The sequence below is a fragment of the Delphinapterus leucas genome, chromosome 12, assembly GCF_059928025.1.
Source record: "Delphinapterus leucas isolate spDelLeu-1000000601 "Yukka" chromosome 12, BTC_Dleu_Yukka2, whole genome shotgun sequence".
NCBI classification, from domain to species: Eukaryota; Metazoa; Chordata; class Mammalia; order Artiodactyla; family Monodontidae; genus Delphinapterus; species Delphinapterus leucas.
This window is the reverse complement of record NC_143140.1, coordinates 20,998,322-21,012,142: the sequence shown is the minus strand read 5'-3', so window position 1 is coordinate 21,012,142 and position 13,821 is coordinate 20,998,322. Positions and strand designations below refer to the sequence as shown.

Genomic DNA, 13,821 nt, shown 5'->3' with positions numbered 1-13,821 from the left:
CTGTCCCACATCCAGTGCCGCACTGTGGCACAGACTGAGTAGAGCCAAAGCATTCACTGGTGCACAGTGAGGTGGCTGTGGGAAACCCAGTAACCATGCAGACCTCTCCTCAGAGGCAAGACCCCTTTTCCCCTCACAGCTGGTTGCTGTTCCCAGCCTCCACTGTGCTCTACAGGGGAGGGGAGCCTGAATGGTTTCTCTGCATTTATGGGGTAGGGAGGTGTTGAGGTGTGGTACAGTGGGGCCCAGAGTGGCACGGTTGTGGGAAATCTGCCAGCTGCTAGAGCAGACCTCTCTTCACCCTGCTTCAGAGACAGGCCAGTGCTCACACCTCATGAATAGAGTCCAGGCTTCTCCAGCCTTTCTATCTGTCCAAGCAGTCCAGAAGGCTTGTCTCCTCCACATAGGACTCCAGGACCGGGACACCCAGTCTGTGGCTTGACCCACTCACTCCTGGATACCCAGGGTGGGTATCCACCTTTGCAATTTCTTATTTCCTCTGAGTTCCCTCCCAGGAGCACAGGTCCCTACCTGATCGCTTTTCTTCCATTCCTGTGTGATTACCTCTTCCTTACAGCCTTGGTTGTTCAGTCCTTTTTCCAGTTTCCAGTGAGAATTGTTCCACCTGTAGGTGTATTTTTGATGTGTTCATGGGGGGAGGTGAGCACCACGTCCCTTTACCTCCACCATCTTGATCTTTTCTCTTCCGTGTTGGGAGTTTTTTGATTACTGATTCAATCTCATTACTCAATAGTCTGTTCAGATTTTCTGTTTCTTTCTGATTCAGTCTTGGTAGGTTGTGTGTTTCTAAAAATGTATCCATTTCTTCCAGGTTACATAGCTTTTTGGCATATAATCTTTCATACTAGTTGCTTATGATCCAGTGCATTTCTGTAGTTCAGCTGTAATGTCTCCTCTTCCACTTCTAATTCTCTCTTTTTTCCTTAGTCCAAGTAAAGGTTTGTCAACTTTATCTTTTCAAAGAACCAGCTCTTAGTTTCGTTGATCCTTTCTGTTGCTTTCCTGGTCTCTATTTCATTTATTTCCACTCTGATCTTTATTATTTCCTTCCTTCTGCTAACTTTGGGCTTAACTTGTTCGAGTTCTTGAAGTGTAAAGTTAGGTTGTTTATTTGAGATCTTTCTAATTTCTTAATATATACATTAATGCTCTAAAGTTCCAGCTTTTACTGCATCCCACAAGATTTGGTATGTTGCATTTCCATTTTCATTTGTTTTGAGATAATTTTTAAATTTCCCTTTTGATTTCTGTTTTGACCTAATGGTTGTTTAGAAGTGTGTTGTTTAATTTCCACATATTTATAAATCTTTTCACTTTCTTCTTGTTGATTTCTATTTTCGTACCACTGTGGTCAGAAAAGATAGTTGGTATGATTTTATTCTTCTTAAATTTGCTAAGATTTGTTTTGTGGTCAGTATGATCAATCTTGGAGACTGTTCCATGTGTACTTGCGAAGAATGTGTATTCTGCTGCTGTTGGATGTAGTGTTCTGTATATGTCTGTTAGTCCATTTGTTTTAAAGTGTGGTTCCAACATTTCCTTGCTGATTTTCTATCTGGACAGTCTTTCCATTGCTAATAGTGTGGTATTGAAGTTCCCTACTATTATTGTATTATTGTCGATTTCTCCCTTACGATCTATCAGTATTTGCTTAATATGTTTCAGTGCTTGGGTGTTGGGAGTGTATGTGTTTTTTAAAAAATATTTATTTATTTATTATTTTTGCTGTGCTGGGTCTTAGTTGCAGCATGTGCAGTCTTTTACTTGTGGCATAAGGACTTCTTAGTTGTGGCATGCAAACTCTTGGTTGTGACATGTGGACTTCTTAGTTGCGACATGCAGACTCTTAGTTGTGGCATGCATGTGGGGATCAAACCAGGGCCCCCTGCATTGGGAGCGCAGAGTCTTACCCACTGGACCACCAGGGAAGTCCCAGGAGTGTGTGTGTTATGATTGTTGTCTTCTTTTTGTGTTGACCACTTTATCATTAGATAATGACCTTCTTTTTCTTTTGTTACCCTTTTTGCCTTGAAGTCTATTTTATCTAAGTATGACTATGCCCACCTTCTTCTGGTTTCTGTTTGCTTAAAATATCATCTTCCATCCTTTCACTTTGATCCTGTGTGTCTTTAGAGCTGAAATAAGTAAAAACTGGGATGATGGTCACTGCACCTTGAATAGTGCTGTGTAATTTTACACGGCTGCCTCAGGTTCTGTTTGCCCAAACAATGATTCCCAAAAGCCAGTGCTTCTCGTCACATCCTTTGGCTGTCTCTTGCTCCCAACTTAAATGACTATCCATGTGCTCTTGATGCAACTGCTTAAGAATTTATCTACAAATCATTGTGGAAAACAAAGAGAGGAATAATAGGCGAAGTATCTTACTAAATTGTTGGTAAATCTATATTCTGTTTTATTGTATGTTTATGAACACTAAGGCCAACCTGATTTGTATGTCTTGTTTAGTACCACTAAAAATGTCATTTTGACACTAAGTGCAGTATTTTACTGTTGAATTATTTTTTAAGTACTATTTCTTAATGTATTTATACACATATCATAGGAACTATCAAGAAACCTTGAGCTAAGTACTAACAGTTTCCAGCGACAGTTGCTTGCTGAAAGGAAAAGGGCATATGAGGCTCATGATGAAAATAAAATTCTTCAAAATGAGCTACAACAACTACATCACAAATTAAAGGTAAGCATTTTATTTTAAATGGCATCATTTCTCCCTATGTTATATATTAGATGAAGACTCTATTTTAAAACATTGTTATCATTTATATTTGGAACTTTGGTACAATATCATTTACAAAATTCTAATATTTTCTTTGGCACTTATAAAGAAAATATTTGTTAAAATGAGACATTAGATACACTAATAGGAATGATATAACTGAAAAAAGTTATAAAATTCTGCAAGAAAGTTATGGGAACTAGAGTTTTTCTGTGTTGCATGGTTGAATAGTTCAGTGTTCTTCCTCAGATAACCCCATGATTGATTATTTTTAAAGTTGTTCCAAATAATGCCCTTCCTTTTCACAGTGTTTAGAAGAAGTATTAGAATTAATTAATTCTGTTAAAGTAGGTGTTCTTAATTCTATCCAGAGGTCATTGATGGGTTGAAATTTTGTGCAACATTAAGTGTTTATGCATTATCTTGCATAGAATTTTCATTTTGTTAATCAAATTCTCAGAGAAAGCCATAGCTGCAAAATGGTGAAGAACACTTGTGTTTTAAAAAATGGTCTAATTTTTAACTCGCCATTAATTTGGAACCCACATTTGAGAGATGCTAATTAAATTCTTTGTGTGGCTAAGCCTGGAAGTCAGTTGAAGACATTACTATATCATGTAGGAGTGGGTAGAAAATGAATTTTGCCTTATTCTGATTTTCATGCCTGCTACTGCATATTGGACTTTCAGTGGAGAATCATTGCTCTACCGTAACCTAAATGTCCTAAAGACATTCCTTTCTATAATTGGTAGTTACAAAGGGAAGCTGAACTTAGGTATATTCCAATTTGGTGAGGAAAATACCAGTTGAAAAGATGAGGATTTTTGTTTTATTTTAAACTGAGACTCTACATTCTTAATTGTGTTGGGTTTGTTTTCAGGAAAAGGAGAGAGAACTGGACTTAAAAAACATATATTCTAATCGTCTGCCAAAGTCTTCTCCAAAGAAAGAAAAAGAAATTACATCAAAAAAAAATGGTATAGTAGTTATTATTGTTGAAAAACATTGTAGTTATTAATAATAAAATAAATTAATTTTGAAGTAGAAGGACGATGAAGGGAAAGAACTTTATTGAAATAGATTTCCTTATAGGTACTTTTCAGAAATCCTTTCACTTTCTCAGTTTTTTCCCTTGAGGTTATTACAGTTATGTTTTACATAATTAAAATGTTTTTCCTAATTATAACTTATTTTTCTAAACTTTTATGAAAAACTATAAGCATACCCTAAACAGGAAATTATAGTATGATAAATCTTTATTTATGTATCACCACCTTTAACAGTTATACATTTTACTAATTTTATTTCACCTATTTTTTCTACTTTTTTTCTGGAGTACTTTAAAGCAAATCCCAGCTGTCATTTCATTTCACTCATAAATACTTTGCTATTTTTATGCATATTCTTTTTCAAAAAACAAAAGTATAATTTCCTTCTTCTCTGGTTTGCAAAAAGTTAAAAACATAAACTTTGTAAAAGTTTAATAGATTGATTTATCCCTCAGAGTTGTCCTCAAATGACAAAATTGCCAGTAAATCCTAGAAATAAAAACAGTAATAGTGAGTAGTCATGGAGCTGAGAAACGTGCATTTTCTCATTTAGAGGGTGAACATATACCAATTGAATTCCATATATCTTAGCACTGTTCAATACGATTAGAAAAATTCTTTTATAATTTTCATGGTAGCTGCATGCCAGAGTGATTTTACAAACCAGTGTACAAAAGAAGTACAAACCAGTGAAGACTTCGAGCTGGAGGAATATCCTATAACACCACAAACAGTTATGTGTTATGAAAACAAATGGAAAGAACCTGAACGTCTTTCTTTGGTGAGTTTAGCAATATGATTAGGTACGAAACTCTAGGTTTGAAGTTATTCCTAAATGCACAATATCAAACATTTAAAAATTTCAGCAATGAAGCTAGTGCCATAGCTGTATAAATATGCAACTAGCCTTTTACAGGGAAAGAGATAACATCTGTGCATTTTATTAAACTCCTTTGGATTGACTCTTAGTTAACACTGCATCTCTCAGATGCTTCAGAAATGTCAGTTGTACTCTCTAGGTTGGAGGAAGAAGAAAAGAAAATTATCTAAGTTTCTTACCTTTTATGTCTCTTACCAGATAGTCTCTAAAAATCCTTCTGGCTTTTATGTTTAATAGCAAGTTATAGTAGTTTTCAAATGATTTGTTAGAATTTGACTACATTTAATTTTTTTGGCTTCCTATGTAAGAGAATTTTATAGTTTAGCTGAATGTCGAGCAAAGTAATTGCAGTGGAATCTGACTTTATATCATTCAAATTAGAGTGGAATTCAGGAGGTCTGTGTTGCATCTTCATTTAAAAGGACTCATACTGAGTACTGGAAGGTCCTTTTCTCTAATAGGGTTTTATCTTTAGTGTTTACAGTTGAAACTCTAAAGAAAACAATATACGAGGGATCCTGCATATTTCATATAATGCTGTATTTTTGATACTACTTGTAAGTATCCCAGGGATCCTGAGATCACCTCCTGTGTGTGGACTGAATTGATTCCTGTGTGTACTCTAGTTTTGTTTTGTTTTTTTCCTTTATTTTGTTTTTGTTTTACAATTTAGATAAGTTAGCTGTATCTGCTAAGTGTGTTTCTTCCTATATTTACAAATCCTTGAGACTAGGTCATGTTAATTTTTTTTTTTTTTGAAAAGGCAAAGTGTGGAATAGCAAAGTAATTCTTAATTTTAGAAGGGTTAAAAAATTTGCCCTTTATAAGATTCAGCAGAAGCAGCAACCTGATATAGTGAAAGAGGATATAGCCCTGGAGTTAGCACTGTGTTTTAATTAAATTACAGTTCTAACATTTTAGTGACTTGTGTGACTTGTTGGAGCCTTAGTTTCCTAATCTATAAAACAAGGGTGGGTTACCCTTCAGGGTTGTGGTAATAACTAATCATGAAGTTTATAAAGCCCTTAAGACTAATCCTGTCACTTTGAGGGGTCCCAGCAAATGGGAGCTCTGTTAGTAAAAGTATAGGCTGTTGCTATTGGAAAGAGATCCAGAATACAGTGGCTCAAGCAAGAGATAAGATTCTTTCTCTTGTAATAAACTGAAGGTCAGTGGGTAGTCCCCAGAATAGGTAGACACCTTTGTTCCATGGTAGCCATTCTCTGTCTCATTGTTTTTCGATCATGAAGTGTGTAACCACATCTGTGTGGTTGCAATTGTCTTATCATACCTGGGAGAAGGAGGAATGAGGAAGTGGAGGGCAAGCAGCTTTTGTTTTTATAAATGTGATCAGAAGTTGCATACATACGTCCACTCACATTCCACTGGTCCTGTCTAGCTGCAGGGGAGGCTAGCAAATGTGGTCTTCAGTTAGGCAGCCCTGTGCTCTGCTAAAACTTAAGGGATTCTGTAACAAAAAGGAAGAAGGGGAAAATGGATACTAGGAGACAATTCTCTACAAATCCACTAGTAATAAATTTTACTTTTATTAAGAAAAATTACACACACACGTGAAAGGGACCATAAGAAACAATAAATTTTAAGTTTACATTTTTATTTGATTTAAATATTATAAGATTTATTAATTGGAGACCTTGGGCATAGTATAAACTTGAAAGATTCTATGCCATTGTCGCTGCCGGTGTTACAGCTCAACACCGTATCACTTGGCCTTTAATAGTTGATGAATAGCCTTTATTGGTTAACTGAATTCATCAGATTTTGTTGTGAAATATGCAAAGTAAGGATACCTCTTTTTTTTTTAAATAAACATTTATTTTATTTATTTTTGGCTGTGTTGGGTCTTCGTTGCTGCGTGCAGGCTTTCTCTAGTTGCAGCGAGCGGGGGCTACTCTTTGTTGCAGTCGCAGGCTTCTCATTGCGGTGTCTTCTCTTGTTGCGGAGCATGGGCTCTAGGTGCATGGGATTCAGTAGTTGTGGCTTGTGGGCTCTAGAGTGCAGGCTCAGTAGCTGTGGCGCACAAGCGTAGTTGCTCTGCGGCATGTGAGATCCTCCCAGACCAGGGCTCGAACCTGTGTCCCCTGCATTGGCTGGTGGATTCTTAACCACTGTGCCACCAAGGAAGCCCAGCAAGGATACTTCTGATACTTGTCTCTTAAGAATTTTATGTAGGGCATTGGCTTTGCTTCCATTATATTGGTTCTGATATGTTTTCCAAATGCCTCTTTAAAAATTTTAACTAAAGTAAGAAATAATCTTGTGTGCTTTTGAAAATCTTCAAAGGTGGTAACTTGTAGCTTGCTGCTTTAAAAATGGAAAATTTGCTTTAATTTCTAACAGTTGGGATTGTGCTTAATGGGAGATAAATCTATGATATTTAAATTGCTTTTTCCCCCTTTTCCTGCATGTGAACTTGCATTTAAAAAAAATGTATAATAGGATCTGGAATCTCAAGAGAGAGATGATCATGAAGAAGCAGGGATTCTAAACCCAATTGTGGAAAGAGAAGACAAATTTGTTAAAGATCAAGGACTCCATGCTGTGAAACAGGAGGCTGAGAAGCTGGAGGATGGTAAGAAAGAGTTTAAGCAAGTGATAAGTCAGCATCCCTTGGAAAAGAAAGGGTTAATATCCCCTAATATCTTCCAGCTGAACAGTGAATTGGTTATACAGAACAAGAAAAGGTTGTTACAGTGGTGGGGGGAGTCTATCAAGCAGTCAGAAACCTTTGAATGAAGTTACTAAGGAAAGAAAAAGAATGAAGACTGTAAGTTGCTATTTGGGATTAGGGGATAGAAACAAGTTACTTTCAGAAAATTCAGATAAAGTAGAATTCATTTGAAAGGGGAAAAAATTCTTTATGTATAACTAAGCCTGATGAAGAGATAACTGAAAGACAACCCTGTTTATTGGCTTGACCTTGAGCCTGTCTAGTCTGTAGACCAGCCCAAACATTAAAATCAATGAATTGTGAGGCCTTGAATATATTCCTATAATTTTTCTTCAGTTTTAATATATAAAATAAATCTTTAACATATTCAACCATTAATGTGGAAGTTTAGTGAACCAATTCACATAGTTGCAGGTACTGGAAATGAAGTTCAGGAATAAATTCATTTCCATTTGGATAAAATGTCTTAAAGGTATAAGCGAGAAGGATCCCAGACTCTAATCCTTTGCATCTATTTTATTAATTACGTATTAGCTGCTTACAGAGAAATACTGTTTTTCCCTTAAAGTTAACAAAAAATCATGACCTAATTATTGCTTAGAATATGTATATTTTTGTGTGTGTATTTAAAACAATGTAACAGTTGAAATAGAAGCCACATTTATGTCAATGTTGGCTAAACCACAAAGGAAGACGCTTGCAACATATTAAACTATAGAGTAGAAAATAGGTATTATGGTCAGTTCTGTCTAGGAACCAGGAAAAGGAATAAAGTAGCAGAAGACTATCACTTCTTTGTCATTTTTGACTGATTTTTTTTTTTCCTGGAGTCTGCGTGGAATGATCTGATTATCAGTGAGAATTTGTGCCATTTATAAAGTTACCAAATGCATAGTGTCCTTACATGTTTAATATTTTTAGTTTTTTCATTTAGAAATCCTTTCAAAATTATAGTAAAGTGGCAATAATAGCCAGAGAACCACGTAAGAGTAAGTTGTATACTTCATGGCCATATCCTAAAATACTTTCATACGTATTTCTCCAAGATAAGGACATTCTCTTCTATCATTCCAGTGTAGTTTAACTTCAGGAAATTTAACTTTGATACAACACATTTCTCCAATCTGCAGTCCACAGTACTGTTTTGTCAGTTGACACAGTATTGTCCTTTATAGCATTTTCTTCCCTTTTTTTTTTTTTTTTAACATCTTTATTGGGGTATAATTGCTTTACAATGGTGTCTTAGTTTCTGCTTTATAACAAAGTGAATCAGTTATACATATACATATGTTCCCATATCTCTTCCCTCATGCGTCTCCCTCCCTATCCCACCCCTCCAGGCGGTCACAAAGCACTGAGCTGATCTCCCAGTGCTATGCGGCTGCTTCCCACTAGCTATCTACCTTACGTTTGGTAGTGTATATATGTCCATGCCTCTCTCTCGCTTTGTCGCAGCTCACCCTTCCCCCTCCCCATAGCCTCAAGTCCGTTCTCCAGTAGATCTGTGTCTTTATTCCTGTCTTACCCCGAGGTTCTTCATGACATTTTTTTCCTCTTAAATTCCATATATATGTGTTAGCATACGGTATTTGTCTTTCTCTTTCTGACTTACTTCACTCTGTATGACAGACTCTAGGTCTATCCACCTCATTACAAAGAGCTCAATTTCGTTTCTTTTTATGGCTGAGTAATATTCCATTGTATATATGTGCCACATCTTCTTTATCCACTCATCCGATGATGGGCACTTAGGTTGTCTCCATCTCCGGGCTATTGTAAATAGAGCTGCAATGAACATTTTGGTACATGACTCTTTTTGAATTATGGTTTTCTCAGGGTATATGCCCAGTAGTGGGATTGCTGGGTCATATGGTAGTTCCATTTGTAGTTTTTTAAGGAACCTCCATACTGTTCTCCGTAGTGGCTGAACCAATTCACATTCCCACCAGCAGTGCAAGAGTGTTCCCTTTTCTCCACACCCTCTCCAGCATTTATTGTTTCTAGATTTTTTGATGATGGCCATTCTGACTGGTGTGAGATGATATCTCATTGTAGTTTTGATTTGCATTTCTCTAATGATTAATGATGTTGAGCATTCTTTCATGTGTTTGTTGGCAGTCTGTATATCTTCTTTGGAGAAATGTCTATTTAGATCTTCTGCCCATTTTTCGATTGGGTTGTTTGTTTTTTTGTTATTGAGCTGCATGAGCTGCTTGTAAATTTTGGAGATTAATCCTTTGTCAGTTGCTTCATTTGCAAATATTTTCTCCCATTCTGAGGGTTGTCTTTTGGTCTTGTTTATGGTTTCCTTTGCTGTGCAAAAGCTTTGAAGTTTCATTAGGTCCCATTTGTTTATTTTTGTTTTTATTTCCATTTCTCTAGGAGGTGGGTCAAAAAGGACCTTGCTGTGATTTATGTCATAGAGTGTTCTGCCTATGTTTTCCTCTAAGAGTTTGATAGTTTCTGGCCTTACATTTAGGTCTTTAATCCATTTTGAGCTTATTTTTGTGTATGGTGTTAGGGAGTGATCTAATCTCATACTTTTACATGTACCTGTCCAGTTTTCCCAGCACCACTTATTGAAGAGGCTGTCCTTTCTCCACTGTACATTCCTGCCTCCTTTATCAAAGATAAGGTGACCATATGTGCGTGGGTTTATCTCTGGACTTTCTATCCTGTTCCATTGATCTATCTTTCTGTTTTTGTGCCAGTTCCATACTGTCTTGATTACTGTAGCTTTGTAGTATAGTCTGAAGTCAGGGAGCCTGATTCCTCCAGCTCCGTTTTTCATTCTCAAGATTGCTTTGGCTATTCGGGGTCTTCTGTGTTTCCATACAAATTGTGAAATTTTCTGCTCTAGTTCTGTGAAAAATGCCAGTGGTAGTTTGATAGGGATTGCATTGAATCTGTAGATTGCTTTGGGTAGTAGAGTCATTTTCACAATGTTGATTCTTCCAATCCAAGAACATGGTATATCTCTCCATCTATTTGTATCATCTTTAATTTCTTTCATCAGTGTGTCTTATAATTTTCTGCATACAGGTCTTTTGTCTCCTTAGGTAGGTTTATTCCTAGATATTTTATTTTTTGTTGCAATGGTAAATGGGAGTGTTTTCTTGATTTCACTTTCAGATTTTTCATCATTAGTGTATAGGAATGCCAGAGATTTCTGTGCATTAATTTTGTATCCTGCTACTTTATCAAATTCATTGATTAGCTCTAGTAGTTTTCTTGTAGCATCTTTAGGATTCTCTGTGTCTAGTATCATGTCATCTGCTAACAGTGACAGCTTTACTTCTTCTTTTCCGATTTGGATTCCTTTTAGTTCCTTTTCTTCTCTGATTGCTGTGGCTAAAACTTCCAAAACTATGTTGAATAACAGTGGTGAGAGTGGGCAACCTTGTCTTGTTCCTGATCTTAGTGGAAATGCTTTCAGTTTTTCACCATTGAGGATAATGTTGGCTGTGAGTTTGTCATATATGGCCTTTATTATGTTGAGGAAAGTTCCCTCTATGCCTACTTTCTGCAGGGTTTTTATCATAAATGGGTGTTGAATTTTGTCGAAAGCTTTCTCTGCATCTATTGAGATGATCATATGGTTTTTCTCCTTCAATTTGTTAATGTAGTGTATCACATTGATTGATTTGTGTATATTGAAGAATCCTTGCATTTCTGGAATAAACCCCACTTGATCATGGTGTATGATCCTTTTAATGTGCTGTTGGATTCTGTTTGCTAGTATTTTGTTGAGGATTTTTGCATCTATGTTCACCAGTGATATTGGCCTGTAGTTTTCTTTGTGACATCCTTGTCTGGTTTTGGTATCAAGGTGATGGTGGCCTCGTAGAAGGAATTTGGGAGTGTTCCTCCCTCTGCTATATTTTGGAAGAGTTTGAGAAGGATAGGTGTTAGCTCTTCTCTAAATGTTTGATAGAATTCGCCTGTGAAGCCATCTGGTCCTGGGCTTTTGTCTGTTGGAAGATTTTTAATCACAGTTTCAATTTCAGTGCTTGTGATTGGTCTGTTCATATTTTCTATTTCTTCCTGATTCAGTCTTGGCAGGTTGTGCATTTCTAAGAATTTGTCCATTTCTTCCAGGTTGTCCATCTTATTGGCATAGAGTTGCTTGTAGTAATCTCTCATGATCTTTTGTATTTCTGCAGTGTCAGTTGTTACTTCTCCTTTTTCATTTCTGATTCTATTGATTTGAGTCTTCTCCCTTTTTTTCTTGATGAGTCTGGCTAATGGTTTATCTATTTTGTTTATCTTCTCAGAGAACCAGCTTTTAGTTTTATTGATCTTTGCTATTGTTTCCTTCATTTCTTTTTCATTTATTTCTGATCTGATATTTTTGATTTCTTTCCTTCTGCTAACTTTGGGGTTTTTTTGTTCTTCTTTCTCTAATTGCTTTAGGTGCAAGGTTAGGTTGTTAATTCGAGATGTTTCCTGTTTCTTAAGTTGGGCTTGTATTGCTATAAACGTCCCTTTTAGAACTGCTTTTGCTGCATCCCATAGGTTTTGGGTCATCGTGTCTCCATTGTCATTTGTTTCTAGGTATTTTTTGATTTCCTCTTTGATTTCTTCAGTGATCACTTGGTTATTAAGTAGTATATTGTTTAGCCTCCGTGTGTTTGTATTTTTTACAGATCTTTTCCTGTAATTGATATCTAGTCTCATAGCGTTGTGGTCGGCAAAGATACTTGATACAATTTCAGTTTTCTTAAATTTACCAAGGCTTGATTTGTGACCCAAGATATGATCTATCCTGGAGAATGTTCCATGGGCACTTGAGAAAAATGTGTATTCTGTTGTTTTTGGATGGAGTGTCCTATAAATATCAATTAAGTCCATCTTGTTTAATGTATCATTTAAAGCTTGTGTTTCCTTATTTATTTTCATTTTGGATGATCTGTTCTTTGGTGAAAGTGGGGTGTTCAAGTTCCCTACTATGAATGTGTTACTGTTGATTTCCCCTTTTATGGCTGTTAGTATTTGCCTTATGTATTGAGGTGCTCCTATGTTGGGTGCATAAATATTTACAATTGTTATATCTTCTTCTTGGATCGATTCCTTGATCATTATTGTCCTTCTTTGTCTCTTCTAATAGTCTTTATTTTAAAGTCTATTTTGTCTGATATAAGAACTGCTACTCCAGCTTTGTTTTGGTTTCCATTTGCATGGCATATCTTTTTCCATCCCCTCACTTTCAGTCTGTATGTGTCTCTAGGTCTGAAGTGGGTCTCTTGTAGACAGCATATATATGGGTCTTGTTTTTGTATCCATTCAGCCAATCTGTGTCTTTTGGTGGGAGCATTTAGGCCATTTACATTTAACGTAATTATTGATATGTATGTTCCTATTCCCATTTTCCTAATTGTTTTGGGTTCGTTTTTTTAGGTCTTTTCCTTCTCTTGTGTTTCTTGTCTAGAGAAGTTCCTTTAGCATTTGTTGTAAAGCCGGTTTGGTGGTGCTGAACTCTCTCAGCTTTTGCTTGTCTGTAAAGGTTTTAATTTCTCCATCAAATCTGAATGAGATCCTTGCTGGTTAGAGTAATCTTGGTTGCAGGTTTTTCTCCTTCATCACTTTAAATATGTCCTGCCAGTCCCTTCTGGTTTGCAGAGTTTCTGCTGAAAGATCAGCTGTTAACCTTATGGGGATTCCCTTGTGTGTTATTTGTTGTTTTTCCCTTGCTGCTTTTAATATGCTTTCTTTGTATTTAATTTTTGACGGTTTGATTAATATGTGTCTTGGCATATTTCTCCTTGGATTTATCTTGTATGGGACTCTCTGTGCTTCCTGGACTTGATTAACTATTTCCTTTCCCATATTAGGGAAGTTTTCAACTATAATCTCTTCAAATATTTTCTCAGTCCCTTTCTTTTTCTCTTCTTCTTCTGGATCCCCTGTAATTCGAATGTTGGTGCGTTTAATGTTGTCCCAGAGGTCTCTGAGACTGTCGTCAGTTCTTTTCATTCTTTTTTCTTTATTCTGCTCTGCAGTAGTTATTTCCACTATTCTATCTTCCAGGTCACTTATGCGTTCTTCTGCCTCAGTTATTCTGCTATTGTTCCCATCGAGAGTATTTTTCATTTCATTTATTGTGCTGTTCATCGTTGTTTGTTTCATCTTTAGTTCTTCTAGGTCCTTGTTAAATGTTTCTTGCATTTTGTCTATTCTATTTCCAAGATTTTGGATCATCTTTACTATCATTATTCTGAATTCTTTTTCAGGTAGACTGCCTATTTCCTCTTCATTTGTTAGGTCTGGTGGGTTTTTATCTTGCTCCTTCATCTGCAGTGTGATTTTCTGTCTTCTCATTTTGCTTATCTTACTGTGTTTGGGGTCTCCTTTTTGCAGGCTGCAGGTTCGTAGTTCCCGTTGTTTTTGGTGTCTGTCCCCAGTGGCTAAGGTTGGTTCAGTGTGTTGTGTAGGCTTCCTG

General features: G+C 36.4%; 1 protein-coding gene across 3 annotated transcripts in view; it reads left to right on the top strand.

The window, feature by feature from the left end:
- LCA5 (lebercilin LCA5) overlaps positions 1-13,821 on the top strand; it is a 177,678-nt gene that overhangs the window by 144,288 nt on the left and 19,569 nt on the right. For all 3 annotated transcript variants that reach the window (XM_089921765.1, XM_089921763.1, XM_089921764.1), the window contains 4 exons: positions 2,585-2,722; positions 3,642-3,738; positions 4,449-4,591; positions 7,151-7,283. In XM_089921765.1, the coding sequence (XP_089777891.1) occupies positions 2,585-2,722; positions 3,642-3,738; positions 4,449-4,591; positions 7,151-7,283 (511 nt within the window). The remainder of the gene's footprint in view (positions 1-2,584; positions 2,723-3,641; positions 3,739-4,448; positions 4,592-7,150; positions 7,284-13,821) is intronic.